A 27,336-nucleotide genomic window follows, 5' to 3' on the forward strand; every position below is an offset into this window, starting at 1 on the left:
TGAAGAAGACAACACAAGATTGGACAAGTACTTCACAGACTGCACCAATGATCCGCTTAGGCTTTCGAGATTCGTTTGGTTTGTTGTGACCAAGCATTTCTGTATGAGAGGTCGGGAAAGCCAATCAAGTCTGTGCATAGAGGACTTCGAAACTGTCAAGTCTGACTGCACAACAACCTACATCCGGATGACCACTGCCAACAAAGAAAAAAATCACCAGGGTTCCCTTACCTCCGCTGACGAAGTGTCCGATGGTAGGATCGTGGACAGCTTTCAAGTGAGTGCGTTCAACTTGTATACCTCCAAGCTAACGAAGGGCACAGGAGAGAAAACAAGATTGTTCCAGCAAGTGTCAGCAGCAACCCGTCAGAGAGATACGTGGTACAATGGCAAGCCCCTGGGCAAGAACACCCTCGGGTCCATGATGACTCAAATATCAGAAGCCGCTGGACTAACCGTAAAGTACACGAACCACTCGGTGAGAGCCAGCTGCATCACTGAGCTTCTTCGACAGGGTCTAGCACCGTCCACTGTTATGGGCATTTCGAAGCACAGATCCAGCGCCAGTCTTGCGTCTTATGACCAGCCATCTGAAAAGGACAAGCTACACGCAGCAGCACTACTGGATCAACGTTCATGTGCAAAGCGAGCATCATCATCAGCATCCATTGCATCTTCAACGCCTCCGGCTAAGCGAGCACGCCAAGCCACTCCTTCCATCCAGGATGATGACGGGGATGATGATCTTGATCTGATCCTGTCTCAGGCGTCCCAGAAAGAGCTGGATGAACTCGAATGCCACCAGGAAATGCCTGCAGCAATGCCTTCAGCTTTCAAGACGTGCACTTTCAACAACTGCACAATCAACTTTGTGAAGAAATAAAAAGCTTCGATGTGTTTGTTGTAATTTGAACTACAAGTAGAAGTGTGAGCTGAGGCAAGCGAGTGAGTACACATGGCCAGTCTCATGTTTGTGGTGCATGCATGGTGTTTGGCCTACGGTGCCGGTGATGAATGTCGCATACAAACTTATCAGAATACGGATACATGTATCACCAACAAGGGAGGGAGGGAGGGGGGGGGCATGTACTCTTGATATCACGGGGGGTACTCTTGGGAGGTTATGTACTCTTGCCAATATGAATGACAGTGTAGGGTGATTGGATCAACTAACATGGGAAGTACATAGGTGCGCATGTAATACCAGTTGGATACATGTGCCTCGTAGTTTTTCGAGTACTGATCCCGAATTCCACGTGTGAAGGCAGTGTACGTTGATGAGTACATCAAATTCGGGAAGTATGCATGTAATAAATGTGTTATTAGCCTCGTAGTACGGGCAATACCGGCTACGATATCTGCCCTCACGGCTGACGCCGTTCGGGCAGATATCGGCCGGTATTGCCCTGATACTCGGCTAATAACACATACGTATTGTACTACTCGTACTCCCTGGTCTGTAATGTGTAGAGTGTACATGTACATGTATGTGCTAGCGTCGTGGCGAACCACAGTCCAGTCCTGAAGTGCTAGAATTCACTGTTGTCGATCAAAAGTATTGTAAATCAGGTATTGCTATTAGGGAGGTTCTGCTCTACGTTTTGGGAACGCGACGCAAAGAATCACGCGAACTTTCTTCGCGTTCCCGTAACGTAAAGAAATGCTGTTCTGCTCTACGTTTCACCTAGAGAAGTCACGTGGAGTGCGTACTGGGACTTTCCCCTTCCATATTTGGCAGTTTTCTGCCTGCAGTTGATCGATATATGCGCGATACCCAGCAGATCCATACGCATTTTCTCTGCGTGTGCCACAACGTAGAGAACCCCATCTCTGCGTAGAAATCTGGAGACAAAACACGCGAGGCCGTAGACTCTAACCCAGACACCTGCTCTCTACGTGATTTCTCTACGTTTCACGTATAGCAGAACCTCCCTATTTAAAAAAGCACTTGATGTAATAATATTATGTAAGAAACCGTACTAACATAGCGACACTAGTCACACTGCACGTACCGTAAAACCTGTCAAGGCGACCACTCGGATAAGGCGACCACCTGTCCTGGAAGACCACTGCAATTGCAACCGGGACAAAGGGATGCTATTTCCAGTCAAATGACCCTGGATAAGGAGACCCTCTGGTAACGGAGACCACGTTTTGAAGGTCCCTTGAACGGTCGTCTAGACAGGTTTCACTCTACTACCACACAGGCGTACAGCACATATCACGTCATAGAGTCTACCAAGAGTAGTACAGAACGGTTATTGTACTCTTGGTCTTACCAAGTAAAAGACTAGATACATAATGCAATAAGGGGGGGGGGGGGCTCCTGCCCGTACAAGAGGCCAGTTCCATAAGAATAAATTCGAGATCATAATATAGCTCTCATTCTGGGCATACACCCCCCCCCCCCCCTCTCCCACAAACAATCACAGCGACACCAATTATTACAGAGGACTATCACATTCGTGTGTGTGTGCAGATTGGGGCACACACAGTCACACACACACACACACACACACACACACACACACACACACACACACACACACACACACACACACACACACACACACACACACACACACACACACACTTGTACTTGTTGCTCACGGCCAAAACTGGTCACGTGGGTCTCCCCGGGAGAGGGAAGAGAGACTCAAAAGGAATCTTGGAAAGATGACTCAATTGGCTATTGAACCGCCCAACGGCCGACACCCACTGAAATCCCCAAAACTCTGGGTGGACTTGAAAATGATCCCACTTATGGACTCACCACACCCCAGTAAGTGGGTGAGGACAAGGTGCAGAAAAAGGATTGACGGCATCAGGGTGTCCGTCCTGGGATCCAACTGCAGCTGCCTCTGCCCCCAGTGAAGGTAATACTTGCTACTACTAGTGTGGGTGGCTAAATCAGAGTGGATCTGATATTAGCTTCACTAGCACCATTGATTACACAAGAGTTTAAGGGGAAGTTAAAGGGGAAGTTAAGGCAAAAATTAAAATTTCACCAGTTGTAGTCTTCGGGGTGCTGAGTCGAATGGTCTTGGTCCGAAAAAGCTGAGACGCTCCCTTCCTACTTGAATCCCAATCGAACTCGCGCACTTCCACCGAAACTGGGTGACTGCGCCCTACTATAATTTGTAGATGGGGATTTGTATGCAAAATGTCACTAAAAGCGCCATTTCGTTCTTATAAAAGCACGGATGACCGCGATTGGCCCATACATGTATGTTGTAGTCTTTTGGACGCTGAGTCGACTGGTTTTGGTCCGAAAAGGCTGCGATGCAGCGTTCCTCCTTTATTCCCAATCGAACATGGTTGAACAAGCGGTCACGTGCTCCTGGGTGCCCAAATCACCTGGTCACCACGCCAGCAGGCGAGGTATATTATGCTCCGCAGGCCGCGAAAGAGAGCCCGTTACCTGGACCCCTACTCGCGCGGGTAGAGCGAAACTGAGCACCCTGGGATGCGAGCAGCTTTTTAGTACTCCCGGGTCCAAAATCTCACCACCAGGCCGGGATGATCAAAACGTCTGCCGGGTCTGCAGCCTACAAACGTGGATCTGCCGACACTGTGCTGTCGACGACATGTCCGGCAAGGCACCTCCTTGCGTGAAAGCAAGGAACGCTTTTTTTTTTAGAAAGGAAGCTTCTTCTCCAAAATTTAAAATTTTTGAAAATTATTCCTTCTGAAAATATCATCGCGTTCTTGACCTCGAAGCTGACTGCTGAATGCGATTAGGAAAGAAGATTCCTGAAGATACACCAGACTGATTCTGGCAAGCCGTCTGTCGTCTAGATATGCAGTTGTTCGTCATGCATGGTCAGCAATCTTCCTCGTTCGTCCTTTCGTTTTCCTGACCACGATGATGACAAGCAGCTCTCATGCTCAGGTTAGTGCTGTACTTGTATGTCTGGGCACACAACACATCTGAGATTCACCCACTGACGTTATCGAACTGAAGAATGCAGCAAGGGTTCCTCGGATTCTCTTGATTTCGGAACAAATTTCCTTCACTTTCACCCTCTCAGTCTCTTCCCCATGCCCTCCATGCATGCACAATGCAGCTTGCATTTCAATTGCTGTTTTTTATACTTTGGCAGTGCCTCTGCTACACTTTCATATAGAGTGAGGTCCTGTAAATAGGATCGAACATTGTTGGTGGTGGTGTGTGTGTGTGTGTGGGGGGGGGGGGGGTACGTTTGCAGCCAGGATGTAGGAATGACACTTCTGCACAGCAGGTGGCAATAGTCAAAACTGGTCACTCTACAAATCCCATACCTGCCAACCTTTGCAAACCTGAGATCCAATGACATACCTAGGCATGAAAATGTATACAAAAGAAGCTCGCGGTGAGGCATGGAACTAGTGCACTTTTGGGTGCCTATTACCGCCCTCGATATCGGGACGGTCCCGGCCAAATCGGGATGGTTGTCAGGTATGAAATCCCAACCGAGAAAACCATTTAATTAAAAGATAACTCGGCCAGGACATAGCGACTTTCTGTTTGCCGGGGGGGGGGGGGGAGGGTCATCGTCCGCAATATTGGTAGAGTTACGGTTACATTGTATATGTAGATACATGTGCATCAGGGATTCATAGCACCTGGGGAGACGACATGAGACCTAAGTACCCAAAACGTTGTGAGTTGTGACCCCGGATGGGGTAGTTCTACGTGATCTGTGTTTCTATAGACCTTATTCGATAACGTGATTTTTGGACTCGCCTCCAGGGATTTGTTGTAAGCTGGGGCACGCGTACGTGAAACGAGTGGCAAGAAAGGCCCAGTTCGTACAAGGGAGTAGTAAAATACCGGTATTTTTCTACTCCTATGTTCCCACGCCGAGTCCACTGTGCACTGAGTGCAGGTCTCTTGCCGCTCCCTGGTTCCCGGGACCCTGGTTCACGTGATTGTGACGTTTATTGAATAAGGTCTACATGTATATGCGGGCATGCATAAATCAACCCTTCCACAAGGACGGCTCAAACAGGCAGCCAAGGATTGAAAATTTCGCTCCTGGGGCTAGGAGTGAAACGAAGGCCTCAATTTGCCAGATGAACCTTCTCCATCGAAACGAACGAAGGTGTCAAATAATTCTTTTACCAGTTCACAGTTGCCGTTCACGCGCACTCCCCGGGGTGGGGGGGGGGGGCTACTATGCACTTGTAGTGATACTTACCGTAAGCCAAGTGGAACACGACTAGTTGACTGCACAGACTACAGTACAGTATACATGCACATGTATACAGTGAAGATCAGTGCGTGCATGCCTGCCATAATCGTATGTTGACCTTCGTTCGAATTGAAAAGAGAGGGTCGTTTCGAAAAAGAAAAAAAGCTCGATGGAAGTATGATGCTGCTGACAATTCAAGACTCACTGAAGTCGCCTTTCTGGAATGGATCATGCACTCTAGGTTCATCCAATTGGATATGGAATCAAATCATTGTTACACCATTATTGTTTGGTTAGTTATTGTACATCCCATAGCATGTACAATCAACCTTGTGAATAATCTACCTCGGGTTTACAAAACAACTCGCAAATAACGACACAATCTTCAGATCTAGTGAACATTTGATTGCATACTTCCAACCTCACGAGTAACAACAATGCGAATAGCGACACTTTTCTCATTCACAATCGAGGGTCAGTATTCCCCAGGTTGACTGCAATTGCCAATCAAACAGGAGGGGCGAAAGTCGACCACGGCTGAAAAGGCATAAAGAAAAATTAATGTATATCATGAGCTAGATGGCTGAAGGAGGAAGTAGGTTTTCTGAGAAAGCAAGAAACAGAGGTGAATGAAGCACCAGGTCTGTCCATGCAGTGGATAGAATTATTGCATTGAAAGACAGGCTCTTTACATCAGCTTGCTACTATTATACCTACATTTGCTTTCTGCCTTTTTCATGCAGGATTCTGAAAGCTGGAGCAGCTCTGCTTACCTCGACCACTGAACTTACAACTAACTTCCAACCAAGTACAAGGCAATATTATGATGAATCAAGCACGCTTGCCATCATGTCATCATTGCAAAATACATCGACAACATAGATTTGGTGCCGACTATGTATGATGTAGAGTGTGCTCTATGTATCTATACTACTGATTGGCCTACATTGTACTTATGTGGGCTGAGAGTAATCGATTGTGCTATATGGCAGTTTACTTGTATGTCATAGATGTTAACATTGCACACAGCTTCTGAAATGCTTTCTGTTGCACTGGCCTACTGCGGCCCACTGCAAATAGATTGTAGTGGCATGGGCCATGCCATAATTATAGTAGTATACCGGTACTACACCAACAATTTCACTGGTGCACTGTACTTACTGGTACGAGTAGATCTACATCATGCACAGCCTTGTCACTGCTTTTCTCATTTTTTATTAATTTACTGTACTGTACACATTTTGGCACAGTTCTTCCACAAAGAGTTACTAGTATTTTCTTCTGCATACCTACTGTATACAGTGACCTGACTGGTAACATCTATGGCTGTGAAATCACAAATTTCTGGGTTGACAGCCTCGAACCTATACGATTTGTTTCTAAGAACGTGCTATAAGAAATTTTCTATTGAAGTATTCTACTGTAGCTCGCCGGACATGGAGTGCAATTACGTAAAGTTTGGAACACCACTCTTCTGTGATTTGGATGTCAAATTATGAAATTCAGTGTGTGAGGTAAACCCATGCATGGCATACACTGCTATAGTATGACTCGGGGTAAAGTGTTCCAACGCATACTCATTATAGTGAATAGTTGTGTGACCAACGTTGTTGCTGCTGGATAAATAGTACATATTCTGAGATAACTGAAGCTACACAGCCATCTAATGTTCAGACATGCATCGAAGGGGCCGTAACGAGATCTGCAAGGCATGATTCTATACCTGTATTTGATGCTCTCTAGCCTAGGACATTCACCTGCCTCATTTTCTCTGTGCTGCATTGATGAGTCCATTAGTAACTAAAGGGCGAAACAGCATGCTGTCTGCAGATTGGTAATTGTGTAAAGACAGACGTGTATGTAGTGGTAAAGCTCAGATACATGTGCAACATAACAATCCCGGTGTTTGACAACAGCACAAACCTACACCGCAATTCTTAATTTTGGGCTGTGGTGTTCTTAGTATTCCAGGTTGGATGTTCTGTAGGCTTCCACGTTCTTGGGCGCACGACTTTACTGTGCCGAAGAATATTTTCAGCCAATGAACCCAGAGCTTGGTGGCAGATGAGTGCCATGGAACAGCCTTTTGCATGTGGCTTTCACTACATGCACATGTATAACGTTCAATTGATGCGGAAAAATCAGACGAGGACTTTTGCAGTTATGAGCAAGGTCCCCACGAATGGTCATGTCACTTCACAGAATACATGAACTGATAGAGTAGACCTCGGTCCCCTCAGAGAACGCTTGGGGAAGTCGGGTTCAACCATAGATTTATACTTAACAGAGAACGCTTGGGGAAGTAGGTTTCAACCATAGATTTATACTTAATATTCTTTACAACAAGGATCGATATGTTCCTTCGGATGCCCTTTATCGACTTTCACACACTTCTCCTCTCTCCTTTCGTCATAAGCACCATCTCTGTACACTGGTTCATAAAATATTTCTTCCTAAAACCCCTTCACACATAATGAAGTACAATTGGTTTTCGACAAGCTCAACCCGTAACGCGCTTATCCTGCCTCTTGTTAAGTCAGCCCGGTATCTAAAGCCCCCCTTGTTTTCCGGTTATTCTCATTGGTTAACTGGGGACATGTCCAAAACCATACTAAGTACTTAAGCTGCTCATGAGCCCCACAATTATCAGGCCCGCCGGTCTGGTTGGTCAGGTTATCACCAGACCAACTTGTTGGCCACCAACAAAGGTTTCCTACCGTGGAGGACGTGTGTACCCGCCGTGAAACTACCGGACCAATCAAAAACTGCTTCCGGCGGTACTGATTATAGTACAGGTTTAAGTTAAAAAGCGGCTCCATTTTGTCATACATTAAACCAACTCTGTCATTGCTATGCTACTCAAAAAGAGTAGTGATGTTTATTCACAAATGAATCACAATGCTATCAGAGAAATTCGATATTCTCCAATTTTAGGGGCACTGCAATACTATCCAAAATTAATGCTGCATGGTCATTGTTATGAAGCAGTCACCTCAGTACAGCAATTAAACAGGCTGATTATGTGAACGAGATTCACGGCAAATCTTCTTCCATCAGTGCTGTTCAGTCTTGAGTGGTCCACTGAGACAGGAAAACAACCTGTTCGGTCCTTCCATACGAGAAACAGAAATTGAACATGTTCCAGGGTGGAGGTGGCGAGTATCGGCAATGTAATGCACCTTTAGGCCAACATGACCATCATTCCGACATGGATTTTCAAACACCTTCGCTCGTGAGAGTGCCTCAGAGTGGTATTCATCAACAGATGGCAATCCTGTAAAACACATGAAAAGACATAGCAGCAACAGAAAGAAACCTAATGTTATAGAAACGAATTCGAAAAACAAAGTCTACTATTATTCTAATACAGTGAACCAAGGTACAACCACACTCCAGGAGGCAAGCAAAAGAGCATATAATCCGAAGGTTGCGATGCCTGTATGTATTGTATTTATGTATTTACGGATTCTCCACAGGCTAAATCGAGGGAGTCTTTGTCATGCCACACTGGATACAACATGCTACCAGAATCACTTTCCCCAGAATTGATGATCTTTTCTTAGGGTGTTATATAAGACACATCTGTAGCCACTTCATCTTGCTCACGAAATCATACACCACCACACAAACGGGTCCTTCGGCTATTATACTTTGGGTGGTACATGGTGATGTATGATATTGATAATCTATTGATACCATATTCAAGTCTGACTCTCACCGTGAGATCCTGGCAACAATATTACCTGGTACACGACATATTCAGACACTGACATAAGCATCTTTTTGGAACAACAGGTGTGCCTATCTGCTAGTGTAATGTGACACACATGCAGAACACATGCAGAATCAGTCATAGCTAATTTTACCCCCTCACTGTTGTATGCGCAGACTCCACTTCGCGGTGTCAAGTACTCTTCTTTCGGTGGGCTACTCCACTAAGGCGCTTGTCTAAAAGGACTCACATTCATCCTGCAAACCAACACGACTTGCATAGTTTTCACTGTCGGCCAAAGTGCGTGCATTGCACACATTGAGATTCACTCCCTCCGTATAGGCCAGTACAGAGCTGCCCACCAATTGAGTCTGTTTTGCGTACTCAGACTTCTGATTTTCCGTATCTTGCAGTGTTTTGCGTACTGCCGTGTACATTGCATGCATACTTGCACTGTAATGTTTTTTGACACGCACATGCATGTCGGTGGCTGCATTTGGTAGTGTAAAACATGTGTGACTTGCACTCACGACATTATTATTTTTGTGCTACATGTACATGTTGTTGTGGTACGGCATGCACTCGCTTTGGTACAAGACTATTCATCACTCAGCTTACACTTGCAATGCTTCTACACAGCTGATTGATCCTCTCCGATTTTCTATACCATTTGCTCAATTTCTGTAGTGCGCACAAGGAGTGATTTTCCGTACAAATACAGAAAATATGGAGGGCTGGTACTTGGTAGCACTGCTAGTATGGTAGTACCAGGCTAAGCTGGCTGGAAGATCAAATACTTCTTTGGTTCTTTCAGTCATTTTCACGACATATGTTTTCTTTATCATGATCCCCGCGGTGTGACATTCTTATGAATGCAGAAACTCAGTCTTTCTAACCGAGTCTCACGTGCAATGTGAATTTGTTCTTCTTTTCTTCACAATGCCATGTATCGATTCATCGCTTCTTCCCACCCGAGATCCTATGCAACAGCGATTTAAAGATTGGCTTTATCAAATAGTTAATTCAGAGAGAGAGGATCAGTTGTGGATGCTGTGACAGCATAGAGTGTAGATTGGTGTAAACATCATTGCCCAGCAGAACCGTATTCACAGGGATCTGCGTTTAGCATATGGAAGCTATTAGAATTTGTACACGTCCAATAAGCCTGAAGAGAAGAACACCTAACTTAGACTGTCCTAACGTTATCGAACGCACTGCCAAAGTAAAAACAACATTTGAAATGCAAACTCGATTGTGCATGCATGGAGGGCATGGGGAAGAGACTGAGAGGGTGAAAGTGAAGGAAATTTGTTCCGAAATCAAGAGAATCCGAGGAACCCTTGCTGCATTCTTCAGTTCGATAACGTCAGTGGGTGAATCTCAGATGTGTTGTGTGCCCAGACATACAAGTACAGCACTAACCTGAGCATGAGAGCTGCTTGTCATCATCGTGGTCAGGAAAACGAAAGGACGAACGAGGAAGATTGCTGACCATGCATGACGAACAACTGCATATCTAGACGACAGACGGCTTGCCAGAATCAGTCTGGTGTATCTTCAGGAATCTTCTTTCCTAATCGCATTCAGCAGTCAGCTTCGAGGTCAAGAACGCGATTATTATTATTATTATTTATTAAATTTTTAATAGGGAATTCCCACAGGCCTAAGGCCTTCTTACGGGGTACCCTATATGTTTTTGTATAGATGAGCGGAAGTCTGATAGCGTGGAGCAAATACGAACGATGATATTTTCAGAAGGAATAATTTTCAAAAATTTTAAATTTTGGAGAAGAAGCTTCCTTTCTAAAAAAAAAAAGCGTTCCTTGCTTTCACGCAAGGAGGTGCCTTGCCGGACATGTCGTCGACAGCACAGTGTCGGCAGATCCACGTTTGTAGGCTGCAGACCCGGCAGACGTTTTGATCATCCCGGCCTGGTGGTGAGATTTTGGACCCGGGAGTACTAAAAAGCTGCTCGCATCCCAGGGTGCTCAGTTTCGCTCTACCCGCGCGAGTAGGGGTCCAGGTAACGGGCTCTCTTTCGCGGCCTGCGGAGCATAATATACCTCAGCAGGCGACAACTTTCACACCAAGGTTCAACTCGAGTGACAGGACTGCACCCAAAAAAGGTCAAACAGGCTGGTAAGTAACTTAGTTGTAGTACCCTGCAAGCACGGTGACCAGGTGACTGGCGTACGCAGGAGCACGTGACCACTTGTTCAACCATGTTCGATTGGGAATAAAGGAGGAACGCTGCATCGCAGCCTTTTCGGACCAAAACCAGTCGACTCAGCGTCCAAAAGACTACAACATATGGGCCAATCGCGGTCATCCGTGCTTTTATAAGAACGAAATGGCGCTTTTAGTGACATTTTGCATACAAATCCCCATCTAGTAGGGCGCAGTCACCCAGTTTCGGTGGAAGTGCGCGAGTTCGATTGGGATTCAAGTAGGAAGGGAGCGTCTCAGCTTCCTCGGACCACGACCATTCGACTCAGCACCCCGAAGACTACAACTGGTGAAATTTTAATTTTTGCCTTAATCTAGCCAGAAGCAGTCCATGGTTGATTGGTATGTATACTTCAAACAGAAAGTATATGAACCCTGGAACCAACAAAGGTGGCAGGTACAACATTACACCTTCAAGTAGCCGAGCCCGTTGGCAACAGACCCAACACAATCAGGCATAAGTGTACCCACCAACCGAACTAGCTGGCACACACACACACACACGCACACACACACACCCACACGCACACACATAATTATATAATACATTTTAAAAGACATGTTATTATCGAGTCGCAAAGTTAACAATTGTCCAAAATTCAGACTTTAACGAGAAGATCAGTTAACCAGAATTCACTATTCCGGCATAGCTGCACATAACACATATGAGGCATTACAGCCTCAACAGAATTTATTATCATAACGTAGAAATGTCATTCATTTTAAAACGTTAGATTTACTTTCTCGCACACGTCTCACAGCATGTACAGGCACACACACACACACACACACACACACACACACACACACACACACGCGCTCACAGGCACGCAAGTGCGGTATACATGTAACCAGAAATGCATTGTGCTGCACTCTTGCCCATATGGAAAGTAGAGGAGGAAAGCGTCTGAGGCAGTAAACTTGATGCTGTGACCTGTCCCCGCTGAGAAGGACGAGGCAGAGAGAGAGAGAGAGAGAGAGAGAGAGAGAGAGAGAGAGAGAGAGAGAGAGAGAGAGAGAGAGAGAGAGAGAACTTGTGTGATGGTAAAAAAAGTTCTGCTCGTGCCAATAGAGGGTGTATCTTCTTACACAAAACAGGTATCCTAGATCTATAGTACCATTAATGGGAATAGAGAAGAGAGAGAAGAAATTATCAATGTCTAAGAAAAGTGAGAAAAAACCCTTAGAGTTTTAAAATGAGTCAAATACGGTGGGAGAAAATAATTATCAGCCGTCCTTCGATAGAGTTTAACACAGAAAAAGGTGCAAGCAAGAGGAATGCAACCCAATACATCACTAGCAATTGACTACATCCATTGTTACAGCAGATCTTCCATTCGTGCACAGCACTTTCGGTGCTGAAGAATCGGTAATCCTCACAGGGAACACAGAACTTGTTTTTACTGGAAGAATTCAATGCATTCGGGACAGGGAAAGATGTCGATACGGTGTTACTCGAAGCACACACCATACTCTGGGAAAGGTCTGGGCAGGAGTAGCGGGCAGCTGCCGCTGTGTCCGGGAGCAGCCGAGGATCAGCTCTTCGGCTGCAGTCACGGTGGACATCACATCATCAACAATGTTAGAGAGCACTACAGGTGACAGCACTGGCTCTATGGACACTGCATGGCCGGCCCTTGCACTGATTAAATCTTTTTTTTTAAGCATCGAAGTAGTACAAGTACAAGTAGACGGTTCTGCTGAAACACAAACTAAGAGACAACGATGTGGACTGAAAAATCCGTCTTCAATTGTTCGAACCCCACGAGTGTAGCACATCAGACAAAAGGACAGGTGGAGTGGGGGGGGGGGAGGGATTGTTCGTAACAGTGAGACTTATCCATTTATGCATGCAAACAATGCAGCCGCGCTTCAATCCATTAAAAAAAAATACATGCCATAAGCTGTGATGTGTATGTACATGTATGTAGACTAAGCCGGTGGCAGTTCTCGGACAATCCCGTAAGCGAACAGAGAGCGACACCTTGGGCACCTCTTTGCATGCATCGCTACAGGTCTAGAGAATTCGCGCAGTGACGGCAGCTCAAAACGCAGGCCGCGGCGAGGTTAGATTCGCATTCCGTCCTCGTGAGTCTGCTATTCGCGATATGCCCGGAGATTGCGTCCGTCCGCGATGCGTACTAGAATGACCACACATGCTACGAGTGTGCACACATCGGCACTACAACGGGGGCTCTGCACGCAAGACATTCTGCACATGTAGGAGTCGGCAGCACAGGCTAGCCTAGCGCAGTACTCTCCGGCAACACGGGCATGTTCGGTGCACAAGCAAGCGTGCATGCTCAGCCCGTACAGTCTCCACCATTTTTCTGGAGATGAGGGTTGCAGCACAGTGAGATCTGCCTTGAAGATTGACGTTGCGGAGCGTGGCATTTTCTCCTCGCGGACAGCTGTGTTGGTCTGAATATTTCACACGCAAAGAGAAATATATAGACAGAGAGACAATGTCAGAGGGAGAGATGAGATAGATAGGCAGAGAGAAAGAAAGAAAGAGAGACAAGGAGAGAGAAAGAGAGAGAGAAAGAGAGAGAGAGAGAGAGAGAGAGAGAGAGAGAGAGAGAGAGAGAGAGAGAGAGAGAGAGAGAGAGAGAGAGAAAGACTGTTAGGGAGGCCAAATCAAAACAGTAGAAGCACTGGAAGCTAATAACACTAGATGCACCAGCACAGTTATAGGCGATATCCAGCTAATCGCCATTATCATACCAATCGCCCATATTCAAGTATTCGCAACCCAGATGTTATCCTTACTAGGATACAGTATAATCACACTGCAAAAAACAAAAAAATCTACTAGTAACTACTAAACATACTCAGATGGTAAAAAAAAGTAAATTATCGTGTCCGTTCCCGAAGGGAACTCACGACGGCCGCTAACACCCGATAAACCCTAGCGGCAGATGCAGCGCCTAACGGTGAGATGGTGAGCCAAGGATAATAATAATGGAAACAATGAAAACGGTGGGGCACAAGTTATGCGTTAGAGTCCACCAACTAAACCAGATGTTGCACAGTCAGACGTGCACAAGGTGGTTCTTTGCCGTGGATTATCTCAGTGCTACCTTGTGCATGTCTGACTGTTCGAAGTCTGGTTTAGTCGGTGGACTCCAACGCATAACTTGTGCCCCACCGTTTTCCTTGTTTCCATCTAACCATTACACGTTGCTAAACGCTCATCATACAATTTAAATACAAGTAAAAACATGCAAAGGATTTCTTAATGTGCGCAAGCTCCACTGCAGCCACTTCATTACCTGGAAAGCCTTACACACACCATCTTCAATCCAAGTGGTCTCTTCGCTGCAAATTACAATAATTATCTCAATCAAATTTTCGGCCAGGAGCCATCATCAGGATCTCTTGGATTGAAGATGGTGTGTGAAAGTTTTTCCAGGTACAGTCGTCCCTCTTTAATCCAGCACTTTACAAACCAGCACCCTCGATAAACCAGCACAATTTTCAGTAGCCAAAACGTCCTCTTCACGCACGTTGCAGCAGTAAATCAGATTTGTTAATCCAGCACCCTCCCTAATCTAGCGGATTTCCGTGGCACAAACGCGGCCGGATTAGAGAGGGACCACTGTAACATGCATTTTTTTATTAATTTTATTTTTTGACGGTTACAACATGTAGCGGGGCAATTCAATTACAGAATCCCAGGTGCACTCACCTCCAATACACGGTCTTGTCACTCCCATAGTCACATGCTACGTACAGTTGCCTTTGTTCCATTCCATCACGGGTAGGGTTGGCAACGACACGCGATGCGACACGGATCTCCCAGCAGCAGCAGTATTGTTGTTGTGGTTGCTGTTGTTGTTGTTGTTGTTTGGCTTTGGCGCCGACAAGCCCAGACTATCAAGCACAACGTCCAGCGAGGAGCGCTTTTGCACTTTGAACGGCGGCTGGGCTGCAGCTGACGGCACACCCGGCAGTTCGGGCAGAGACGCCCGGCGAAGGTTGTCGGACAAACACGGTCGGTGGGCAAACACCGGCTCGGAGTACATGTCCAGGGCAAGGCCGAGGGCATTGGATTCGGCCGCTGACGACGTGTCAAGGGTGACTGACGGTGCAGCCCACTCCTGATCCTCATGGAGGATGTCGTCAACGCTGCGATTCGAGATGATGGGCACCAGACGCAGTTCTCTGCCTTTGTTGGCTGCTGGCGGCAGGATGGAACTGGCGGAAGTGTCTGGACAGTCTAGCACGCTGTGTCGGCTCTCCTGGATCGTAATGTATGAGCCTTCGGAGCTGCCATCTGCGTTGCTGCTGGGGCAGGTACTGCCTTGAGTGATGGCCAGCGGCTCCATTCCCCACGTGCCCTTAGCAAGCTGGGACACTGGGTCGACGGACTCCGCCTGCGAGCTCAGGTTTAAGCTCAGCGTACTGCTGGACTGACGGGACAGGGTAGAAACGGCGGCTGACGAAGGCGCAGACTCCAGCAAGGGTCGATTGATCTCCTGATAGTGGCGGGCTTGGTTGGCGATGTATCCATAGTTGCAGACATTCGACAGCACATCGGCGCTCTGCGCAGGCAGCGAGCGGTATATCATATACGGATCTTCTTCCCCGCCGTCCTCACCCCCGGACCCGTCGTCGAGGAAGTCCACGGTCGTCGAGACGCGAAACACACTGTTACCGGTGACGGAACTGGTGCCTGCCGCACCACCACTGCTGCCATCGTCGAGAATCCCGTACGCTGTCGACCCTATCATTGCGTCCGCATCCAGGCTGCGGGCCCCAGAATGCGCGCCCCTGAAGCTCTTCGCAGGCGCATACGTTGAGCTCTTCGCCGGCGCATACGTTGGGCTCGGTGGTGGGTTGGCGGCACCTGTGCCTGCGGAAGCGAGAGGCTGGATCGCAGCCATGCTCGATAGCGACGCCCTGATGCCGGTTTTCCCCGCTGCGCGCAGCGGAGGTGGCGGTAGAGCGGCCTCGCCCACGTTACCGTACTGTGCGGAGCCAGGACCGTCCATGGGAGACCGCTTGACCTCGTCCGACTTGGCCGCCTTGCCCCTACGCATCTTCTTCATGGAGCTGTACCTGGGAGTGGCGATGGCGGTGGCGGTGGTGGCACTGTTGCTGTTGCTGGCACCCGCAAAACCGGTCGAAAGTGAGTGAAACGACATGGCTTGGCGGAGCGGGCCGGTCGATTGTCGCTGCGGCGTTGGCTCCTCGTGGTAGTTGGCGGCGGCAGCAGTGTTGTGCTTGTGGCGTCGCACGATGATACTTGTGTAACGTTGAAGCGCCGCGCTCAAGTTGCTACTACCCAGCGTTGTGCTGGCACTAGTGGAAGCACCCCCGTTGCCTGGACTCGTGCCCAATGGGGAGATTGCCCGAGTGTGCTTCTGCGACGACTTTCCCGGCTTTTTCTGGCTGCCATTCGCCCGAATGCGCCCGTAGACCGGGCGCTTCCCGTCGACGGCTGCTACGTCCGACGATGCGCCCGACGTTAGGGACGCCAGGGGTGTCTCATCGCTGATGCTATCTTCACGCATGCGCACGTCGCGATCCTCCCAGTCGACTTTCACATAGCCAATACTCTCGTTGTCGGACAACGCGTCCCCGGCGGTCGCCAGAGACGGGTTGTTTGTCACGGAGACGGCCAGTTTCTTGCGTGTGATGTGTGGCGTGGTGCTGCGTGACGGGGGCGGAGCGAGGCACTCGGCGGGATTCAGCTCCATCGCCTGCGGTCGGGATTTCGGCTCACCACCCCGGGCGGCTTCGGGTGGCGACAGGGTGACTGGGCATTCGTACTCCTCGGATATGTGCAGCGCGGCCGCTGCCAACGTCATCGAATTCCCTATCGCCGCGGTCGTCGGTGTCTGGCTGCGACCCTCTTGAGTGCTGAACACACGGGGGAACTGCAACGCGCCCTCTGCTGAACCATTGTGTCCCACGACCTCACCGGTGTCGGCGTTCGGCGGAGATTGAGCGTCAGAGCGCAGGATCACCGGCGCTGCTAGTGCCGCTGCTGCGTCGAAGGGACCCAAGGACAATTGACTGGGCAAGGGTGGTGGCGGCATGGGCAACCGTTGCTTGGAGGTTGTCGGAGAAAGCAGTTTGCGAGACACGCTCACCGCGGAACGAGACTGGGACAACGCTGGGGTGTGAACCACGTCAAAGTTGACGCGAGCGCGAGCGCTGGCGCAACGAACCAGATCCCCGGTGCTCTTGGAGAGGCTGTCGGTGCGACTGCTGTGAAGTCCCTGCCCCCCTTTGCCCCTGCCACCTCTCCGGTGCCTCGGTGGCTGGTGAAGCGGCTGACAGCGCGAGTCATTGCTGCTGCTGCTCGTGTGGCGAGAGTACTGCTGGCTGCCGGAACGGCTAATGTTCAGCGTGTTGAACGGTTCCTGATACGGGTCCTCCTGCTCAGGCCCTCCATCATCAATTGTCCCGGTTGGAGTCGTCACAGCCGCTGGATTCACTGCCGGTGCCCCGGCCTTTACCAGCATGCTGGGAAGGGATCTGCGAGGTTCGTACGATACATTGCCGTCACTGTGCGAGTTGCGGTACGTACCAAACATCGCGAATGGCTGCTGGTACGGGTCATCTCCTGTTCGGTCCACGGGCGCGCTGAATTTCGACTCGTTTACGTTCAGCAAGTCTCCGGCACTCTTCGACAGCGAACAAGCAGGGCTCTCCTCGCTAGTTGCCTGCTCCTTCGACAAGCGGCCGTCGAGGATGTCGTGGACTGAAATGGAGTTGAAGGGTTGCTGGTAGTTCCTGCCGCCTTGCTCCTCGTCCTCGCTGGTGCTTGGGTTAACACGCGGGTGCAGGGAGGAGCGGCGTTGTGACCGTGTCGATACGCAGCTCAGTATCGTGTCGGCGCTCTTGCGTCGTCCCCGACCAGGACTGTGGACGGGATTGTGCACTGGCGTCAGTCTTGTCGCCTCTGCCGCCGCCACTGCTTCATCGGTAACATGGGCGCCGTTGCCGCCAATCTTGCCGTTCAGATGTTGCTGATGGAGTGCGAGATACGATGGACGGCTCGATTGCTGACTCGCAATGTTGTCGTCATCTACCTCACCTTCGCTCAGTCTGCTCAGCGGCAGGTTATGCACGGAGATTCTACGCTCGTCACCACCGGCCCCGACCGCACCAGCACCTAGCATTTCGTCGTCTGTGTCGTTGCTGTGATTGGCCCTGACCAGGACGGCGTAGTCACGACCACCGCCACGCTTCCGCATCTGCATGGGACTACAGGCATGCGCGACGCGGCTACTGGGATCGGCCATACTGAAAACGGACGAGCGTAGCGACATCAGTTCCAGAGAGGAGATTTCATCGGAGCTGATGTACCCGGCCGCCGAGGAGGCGTGAGCCGCATCGCTAGACGACGCCGTGAACGAGTCCGTCTCGTCTTTCATGATGGTGGCCCGCGCCTCCCACTGAGGAACGGCCGATGTCTCCATGCTGTGGCTCCTGTTGGCCATCGTGTGCTGCTGCTGCTGCAGGTGACGTTTGTTGCGAACAACACACGGCTCTTCTTCCTCTTCGCTTTCCGTCGCAATGATGAAGAGCGGCGGCTCGTGCTTGCCTGTCAAACTGTCCAGGACAGGAGCGCTGTCTTCACTCTTGCTACACTGTATACTGGTTCTCTTGCCCTTTCTACTTCTTCTCCATTTTCGTTTCCTCCGGTGTAAGTAGTGCGCAAATGCCAGCATGATGAGAAAGGAGCAGGTTGCCGTGGGGACAGCTACGTAGGCCAGCTTCACACCGCTGATCCTCGGCACGACGACGTCGTCGATCTCTGCAGTGCGGCAGAGAAGACGCAGACAGGCATGCGCACACGTGCACATACAGAGACACATGCACACACAAACAGACACACACACACACACGCAATTTGTCAGATACAGTGCTGGCAACTGAAATCCGACCCCCCTGGTGGCGCGCCGCGCCGCCAAGGGGGTCGGACTTCAGTTGCCAGCACTGTACATTAGACCAAGGCTGCGACAGCCGGAAAGGAGACCACATCAATTTTCGAGTAATTATCAATCTTTTATACAAAACGAAAAAAGTTTCGTTCATGGGTACCGGGTGGGTCGAGGAGAGTTTCATTATGAACATGTTGATAGTTGAAACAACAATCCATTTTTAGCCGTCAATCAATATATTTTTCATTCAGGGGGGGGGGGGGGGGTAGGGGTGCGCGGATTATGCTCGCACGCACAAAATTGACAGAATTCCCCCAAAACTCTTCTGAAGGTCAATGGATCTGGCAAAAGATCGATAGAATTCCCCTAAAATGCCCAAAACTTTCTCAACGATAGTATTCCCAAATTATTTCGGGAATAATCTGTGCGCCCCTATGGGGGGGGGGGGGCAGAACTAAACTTTCTCGTTTCGTGAAAATTATCGATCATGCCGGATGGCCCATATTAAAGGGCATAATTTCTACTTTACAGTTCAATACACAGTCCTGACTGTAGTGAGAACGAACAACGATACGTACCGGAGCAGATGGTTTCGTTTGAACTCCATCGCCCAGCCTCGGCAGTGACAGCGTTGCAGGTGAGATACAGAGCGCCAGAGCGTTGGTAGCCTGCATCGCAGTCCACACGCACCACACTGCCGACGCTAGCATCCTGGCTAGATACGGATCCTTGCGGTATATCCAGCATAGGGCAGTAGGCGGCGATTACTGAACAGGAAACAACATCACCACCAGCAGCAGCAGCAGCAGCAGCAGCAATGCCAGCACAAGCAGCAGTACCACCACCAGCAGCACCAGCAGCAGCACAAGCAGTAGTACCACCGACGAGAGCAGCAGTAGCAGCAGCAGTAGCAGCAGCAGCAGCAGCAACAGTAGCAGAAACAGCAGCAGCAGCAGCAGCAGCAACAAGAGGAAACAGTAAATACTAGGTGCACGGCGAGCACAGCCTTGCCACGAGTGGCTAGGTGTCATCCTCATTTCTTTACAATGATTATGATTCAGGGGCGTTGGACATGGTGCGGTCACTACGGTATTAACCGTACCACCTTTTGTCCCAGGGTACCCCGTGAATCAATAAAGTACACATTTCTGGGCTCTAAATTTCCAAATTTTCAGCTCAGGAGCCCCCCCCCCCAAGTAAATTGTACTTCAGATGGCTGACCGTACCACACTGAAATACCTTCCGACACCCCTGTAAGTTTGTGCTTGTGTCACGACATCCAGATAACAACTAAGCGAGTGAAGATATCGTAGCCTCTGCTGACCTACCAAAATTATTTTTCCAAACTGTCACATCACTTTGTCAAATCCTGCTCAAAACCTGGTCAAATCCTAGTCAAAACTGTGTCAAATCCTAGTCAAAACCTGGTCAAAACCTTGTAAAATCCTGGCCGAATATGAAGTTCTGCCTATGCACATAATTATCGCAAACCTCCACAATCTGGTTTCCAATGCAGCCAAGCCCGACAGGAATTACTGTACACACGCATTGTCTTACCGTTGCTTGAAAGCTTAGCTCCTGGCCACAAGCAGTTCCCACACAGCCAAACCCTACAGAAATTGCTGTACACACGCATTGTCTTACCGTTGCATGCAAACCTAGCTCCCGTCCACAGGCAGCTCGCGCCTTCACGCGTGCCCGCGGCTTGCCTGGTGCAGACGAATGTAGAGCCTTGCGCCGGTCGAAAGCCATCCTGGCACGCGAGAGTTGCTGTGCCGCCAACCGCTCGACTTGAGTAAATCAGATGTCCGTGTATATTGGTGGAGTTTGGTATCAGCGGGCACAGCCCTGGATTGGAGCGGCAATGCAGAGGGCAAGCATGTACGTGTGAACGCACGCACACACGCACACACACACACACACACACACACACACACACACACACACACACACACGCGCGCATGCACGCACACACACACACACACACACACACACACACACACACATGCATGCACACACATACGCGCACACACGCACGCACACACACGCACGCACACACACACGCACGCACACACACACACGCACGCGCACACACACACACACACACACATCCGTACCAGTATCAACGGCAGTACTCCCAGCAGCATCGGTAACAGCAGCATCAGAAAAAGCAGCAATAGCAGAATACCGGCATGAAGAAAATAGCAAAATAAGCCGAACCACAACTGAGTAACATACCACATATTCAGGATGGTGGTGATATTTCGCTGATGAAACTTACGTGAAAATCAATTCTGCAAACCTGCTCCTCCGTTGGTGTATAGTGATGGCAGCATAGCTGCCTTATTTTATTGCTGTTCTAAAATTGTCTTGACGTGGTCTTTTCGTACATGTATGTTTACTAGTCTAATGTTCAGGATAGCTGACACAATTCTTACAACAGTCCATTCAGAAAATGATGATATCCTCGCTTTTGGCCATAAATGGGTCAAATTTCGAGGTGCACATCACATCCGAACCAGTTCCGTTATTTTTACGACGTTTCGGCACTTGGCCATCATCAGGTAATAACAATGAATACCGTGGAAGCCACACAAGAGCAGTATATATACGCAGAGTGTAGCGGCAAAAAAAGATGCGAATTATGTCACCTACTTCAGTAGTATGCAGAGGGGGGGGGGGGGACAGAGAGAGAGAGAAGGTGCAACTAGCACATCATGGAGAAGAAGCAGCAGAAGGTAGCGCACCATTGCATTGTGCTCTGTGAAGGGTGCCATGGCGTTACGCAGAGTGTAGCGCCAAAAAAACAAAACTCTGCGTATATATACTGCTCTCTGCGTACAGTCAACTTCGCTTATAACGACACTCAGCGGGGCATCCGAAAAGTGTCCTTATTCGCGAAGTGTCGTTATTCGCGAAGTGTCGTTATACCCGAAGTCTCATTATATGTGTCACAGTTGGAAGGGACTTTGCTCTGGGCATGAAAATTATGTCGTTATTCGCGAATTGTCGTTATATCCGCAGTCGTTATAAGCGAAGTTGACTGTATATAATTATACTGCTCTTGTGTGGCTTCCACGGTATTCATTGTTATTACCTGACGATGGCCAAGTGCCGAAACGTAAAAATAACGGAACTGGTTCGGATGTGATGTGCAGCGCTATGGGAATGGGTGTGTCCACCCGAATTCCTTTCAGAGATGAAGCTGCAGGAAGCCTCAGCCCTGCTTCAAATTTTGAGGTTTTGTCACAATATTTTTGGCAATCCCTATGGACTGATCTTCCAATTATGTTTTTGAAGTCTATTTCACCAAAGAGCAAGCCATGACAAGAACAGGATTTCGGCCAGGTTTTGCCCCTGAAGCACTGAATTGGGGGAAAACCATGAAACTCCAGGCTGTTCACTCCACTTGCATAACAGTACATTTGAGGTTCGAACCCCCAGTTGAGGTTCCGTTTTTGGACCCTTTTTCAAGTTTCAAATCTCGCGGCACTGCACAGTGTACCACAAAATCACGAAAAATCACCAAATACAGGAGCTCTCCAGAGCCAGGGCTCATCTTTTTCTGAATGGATTGTAGGGCTGAAACGAATGCTCAAAGAAATGAGCCACTAAGCCGGGCCTGTATAAGCAGAAGATGGGAATTACATTGCAGGATACGGTAAACACGGAAACCTTAGCGGTCCGGAACCCTTCGCCGCTTTCGAAATGGGCGTAACATCGCGAAAAGTAAGCCGGCACGAAACGTGGAAACATGGTAGAGAACGCTCACACACACAAGCACACACACAGGCGCGCGCGCACACACACATACACATACACAAACACACATACACAAACACACACACACACACACACACATACATACACACACACACAAACACACATACACACACACGGGCGCGCGCGCACACACACATACACAAACACACATACACAAACACACGTACAGTGCAAACCAAAACATCTCACCATTCTCGCCACAGTCATCACTGTTCTCCTGCTTGGTTACCGTTGGCAACGACAAAGCGATTGAGAACAGGAGCACGAAGCTGGGACTGAACAGTGGGGTAGCCATGACAACCAGCTGTACAACCTGGACCAGAAATGACGTAAAGGAAGACTATAGCTCAGTCTGTGAAAGTTTTTTTTTTTAACTATACGCCTGCGCAAACGCCTACCCTAAAATCGGCCCTCCCCCAAGGAAAACTGGAGTGGGTAGCACGGGGGGTAGGCCCAGACAGATCCTGCCGGCAATTCTTTCGGCAAAATATCGAAGAATTGAAAGAGCAGAAATTGCCGGCAAAATCGGAGCAAAATATCGAGATGTTGGATAAATCGATGCCTGATACTTGGATTTCCTTGTTTCTTCCCTGTTCAGCATGATAAACTGCCCAGAACGAGATCATGTCACCGAAATATCACTGGGATTCACTGTGGATCGACATGATTTTGGAAGAACTCAGGGACACGTGCGTGGAAACCCGTGTTGAGAAACCCGTGTTAAGAAACCGACCATGCAAGTTTTCTGAAACGTTGGACGGGATTGTACGGGAAGTGGATAAAATATACGTTTTTCCGGAGCAAAATGGAGCAAAATATCGAGTTTCTAGTGCCAAGCTCGGCAAAATATCGAAAATTTCGCAGCAACATTTTGCGGCAAAATATCAAGGCGAGCGGGGCAGAATCTGTCTGGGCCGACTGGGGGAACAAAACACATGTCATTTCACAGTCCAGATGCCCATGCCATCTCCTTAGTTTCAAATGACTCAGTGCTGGTAGTCAAACATTGCCCTGGACACCTTCAGCACTCGTGTGTACGTGCATGGATCAACCACGATGCAGACCCTAACTGCAAAGCTCCTCTTTTTTTTAACTACCACCTCGCCATCCTAGCCATGGCACCATTTTAGAAGCTGCATCTGAGCCTTGATCCTTGAGGACATTCCCAGTACGGATGTGAGAAACTCAGTGTTCTTGGCCGTCAATAATCATCGAACTTTTACACGAAACGAAAAAAGTTTCGTTTCTGGGTGGGTGGGTCAAGGAGAGGTTCGTTTTGAAAGCTATCGATAGCTGAAACGTCAGTCCATTCTCGCGCTCAAGTCAACTATATTTTTCGTTCATGTGGGGTAGTGGAGGGTTGAAACTAAACTTTTTCGTTCCGTGAAAATTATCGATTATGCCGGATGGCCCCTAACTGTGTCTCGTGCAAACCGTCAATTTTTTACATCCTAGCAAATCACAGCGCACACACACACACCTACACACACACACACACACACACACACACACACACACACACACACCTACACACACACACACACACACACACATGCACACCTACACACACACACACACACACAAGGCCGTCACAGCCGGGGCGGCTGGGGCGGCTGGGGCGGCTGAGGCCGCCCCACTTTTTCGGCCGTTTTTTTTTTTTTTTTTTTTCGAGCACATTACAACAAAGCACAATGCATAATCGCAGCTTAGCGCAAACGTGACAAATCCTTGTCCCCAATCGTGGTTTGTTGCAGAAAAAAGTCTTTCATTGCAGTTACACTGAAATGGCACCAAATGCCTGGAAATGCTTGCAATTGGCTTCAATTTTTGAATTTTTTCCCGGGGAGGGTAATGTTTGTCCTGATTGTAGCGTCTTCTTCGTTTGTTGCAGAATCAAAAAGACTTTCATTGTAGTTACCGTACACTGAAATGGCGCCAAATACCTGGAAATGCTTGCAATTGGCTTCAATTCTTGAAATTTTCCCGGGGGAGGACCCCCGGACCCCGCTTCCATGGCCGCCCCACCTCCAAAGTCGGTGCGACGGGCCTGACACACACACACACACACTTCGTCTCTGGCTACACAATATTCCGCACTCAGTCTTCAAAATTTACGGTGCCTGGCCTGGGTGAGAAGTTGGATGACCCAAGATTGTGTGGGGCCACGGATGGAGTGCGGGTGTGTGCGAGATAATTATTATAATTTGCTATGACAAGGGTACAATGGAGTTGTGCTACACTTCGAAATCTTGACATCTTATTACTAGCACTTCCTCCACTGTAGGTGCCTGGTCATTTTCTATGATTATTATTATAAATTTATAATTGTCACCGTAATCATTCATGTATGCATGATCCACAGCGAGAAGACAGCAATGCCTGCCTGTACCTAAGGTGGGGTAAATTTTTAGATAGATAATGTAACCCTCCAACGTATCTACGACTGTGTGTTTCTTTGTATGAGAATACGATTACGAAAAGACTCTCCGCTCACAAATGCTGAGTACTTGCAGGATCAAAGGACGAACTGTGAACTGACCTCTACAACAAATGCAGTCCCTGGGAGCTCACCTAATTTAGGCCCATTCGTCCATACTTGCAACACTTCGACTTCCACTGCACCTCCAACCACGCGCAAATCGCGCTTCGTGGTTGTCAACTGCTCTCACCACACTTCGGCTATCTGCTGCCAGGCGGAACAACCTCAAGGTTTGAAGTATTTTGAGCGGATTTGGTCCTGAGCAGAGCAGGTTGTTCTTCGATTCAGCTCATCAAAACTTATGCCGGGCTCCGAAAACCCCAGCAAGGATTATGTCAGACAGTGCAGCAAACTAGACCAGGCAAGTTTTAGTTCCTGGTCCGCTGCCGCCATTCCATGCCTGGGGAAGATGCTGTATGTCAAAATGCAGGCAGCCAGAAAGAAACTCATACGAACTTCGACTCGGGACTTGATGATGATGTACGGCGGAGAGTTCAGAGATGAGTACAATCATGTACGTCTTTTTGTACTTGACCTTTCGCAGTTTTGTGATCTTGCGAGGCAAGGAACAGCCCTGCTTTTTACCATACCAGCGTAGATCTACTCGTAGGCGAGTCTAGTCTACGTACATAGTCAGTGGTCACGGACTAGTGGCACGTGCATGCGTGATAATTATTTCAGTGATATAAGGTCGGTACAATTATTATTGTAGCGACCTCGCTGCATGCCTATAATATCCGACCAGTTCAGATCTTGAAAAGAGGAATCATGAATAGGCTTTGGCGGATTATGCCGGCATAATATTTGGCATAATCTTGGGATTTCGTCAAAAAATTATGCTCCGGCATAATATACGGATTCCAACGTGTAAGGTCGGCATAATCTTTCGGTTTAGACAAAAATTATGCTTAGGGGCATAATACAGCTTTGTCAGAAAGCCTGCAGATGTTTTTTTTTTTTGTTTTAATACCCCAGTTACGACTCCTTGTCATAGCCCTTGGCGGATTATGCCGGCATAATATTTGGCATAATCTTGGGATTTCGTCAAAAAAATTATGCTCCGGGCCATAATTATACGGATTCCAACGTGTAAGATCGGCATAATCTTTCGGTTTAGACAAAAATTATGCTTAGGGCATGGCCGTGTGTGTACGCGTGGTTTCTCAATCCTCTATATACAGCGTGAATACATAGTGGAACCAAGCATAATTCAGCATATTTGTTGGCATAATTGTGGCATAATCAAAAGCATAATTTGAGGATTGGCCGAGCATAGTCCGCCAATGGCTAGGGTGGACCGTGGTTAGGGTCCGGCGGATTCTGCCGGCAGAAAAATTGGCAGAATTCGGTACTTTTTCTGGTAAGTTTCATGCATATTTGGTATGTGGATAAAGAAATGGAGCAGAATTCGAGGAATTGCCCGCCATAAGGTTTGTATGGTTCTGCCAATTTCACTGCTTTTCGAGCAGAATCTGCCACCTTTTCGAGCAGAATCCGCCGGTCCCTAACCGTGGTCATTAGTCACAAGTTAGCCAAGTTACAGAATTGATGGTCAATGTTCTCGCTCAAACTTGTCCGACGTTATAAACACAAAAATCCCAACACAAAAATCGGCCACAACAAGGCTTGGTGCGCAAAAACTGCTTCCACAAATCGTGCTCCCGCTTTATGGAGTTTGGAGACCACAGCATAGATTTACGGTGTGGGTCCTGCGGGATAAGTAACCTTATGTCCCTTGTTGCTGCTGCTTCTGCTGGTCAGCTGCAACTGCTCAACGGTTGTTGTCGTTGTTGTTGTTTTTGCTATTGTTGTCAGCGGTGGCTGCTTGATGTACTACACTGTACTACTGGCAAGATACAGCACGGTCAGACTTCGCTTATCCGGTCCTCTTTTATCCGGATCATTTGCCATCTGGGAGAAAATCGCCCGTTACCGATTTACAGCGCAATTATGTCATGCATACAATACAGTATGCGTGTTCGATTATCCGGTTCCCTCGACTATCCGGATATTTTGTGGAACACAGATGTGTGCCGCCGGGGTTATGTGATGTCTGACTATATT

General features: G+C 48.4%; 1 protein-coding gene and 2 long non-coding RNA genes across 3 annotated transcripts; 1 reads left to right on the forward strand and 2 right to left on the reverse strand.

Moving 5' to 3' along the window:
- Window positions 1–3,391: 3,391 nt before the first annotated feature.
- Window positions 3,392–6,599, forward strand: LOC135821920 (uncharacterized). Its single transcript, XR_010554416.1, has 2 exons — window positions 3,392–3,892; window positions 5,918–6,599. It is a non-coding gene; the product is annotated as an uncharacterized LOC135821920 (long non-coding RNA).
- Window positions 6,600–7,976: 1,377 nt separating this feature from the next.
- LOC135821921 (uncharacterized) lies at window positions 7,977–10,940 on the reverse strand. The gene is made up of 2 exons (XR_010554417.1): window positions 10,309–10,940; window positions 7,977–8,448 (listed from the first exon to the last, which is right to left on the reverse strand). It is a non-coding gene; the product is annotated as an uncharacterized LOC135821921 (long non-coding RNA).
- A 755-nt stretch (window positions 10,941–11,695) lies between these two features.
- LOC135821059 (mucin-4-like) lies at window positions 11,696–25,769 on the reverse strand. The gene is made up of 6 exons (XM_065334121.1): window positions 25,365–25,769; window positions 22,983–23,106; window positions 20,655–20,858; window positions 19,589–19,777; window positions 14,801–18,883; window positions 11,696–13,533 (listed from the first exon to the last, which is right to left on the reverse strand). The coding sequence occupies exons 2-5, from the start codon at window positions 23,086–23,088 to the stop codon at window positions 14,838–14,840; spliced, it is 4,545 nt and encodes a 1,514-aa protein (XP_065190193.1). The 5' UTR covers window positions 23,089–23,106; window positions 25,365–25,769; the 3' UTR covers window positions 11,696–13,533; window positions 14,801–14,837.
- Between the last annotated feature and the right edge of the window lie 1,567 nt (window positions 25,770–27,336).

This window comes from Sycon ciliatum, chromosome 7 (genome assembly GCF_964019385.1).
Source record: "Sycon ciliatum chromosome 7, ocSycCili1.1, whole genome shotgun sequence".
Lineage (NCBI taxonomy): Eukaryota > Metazoa > Porifera > Calcarea > Leucosolenida > Sycettidae > Sycon > Sycon ciliatum.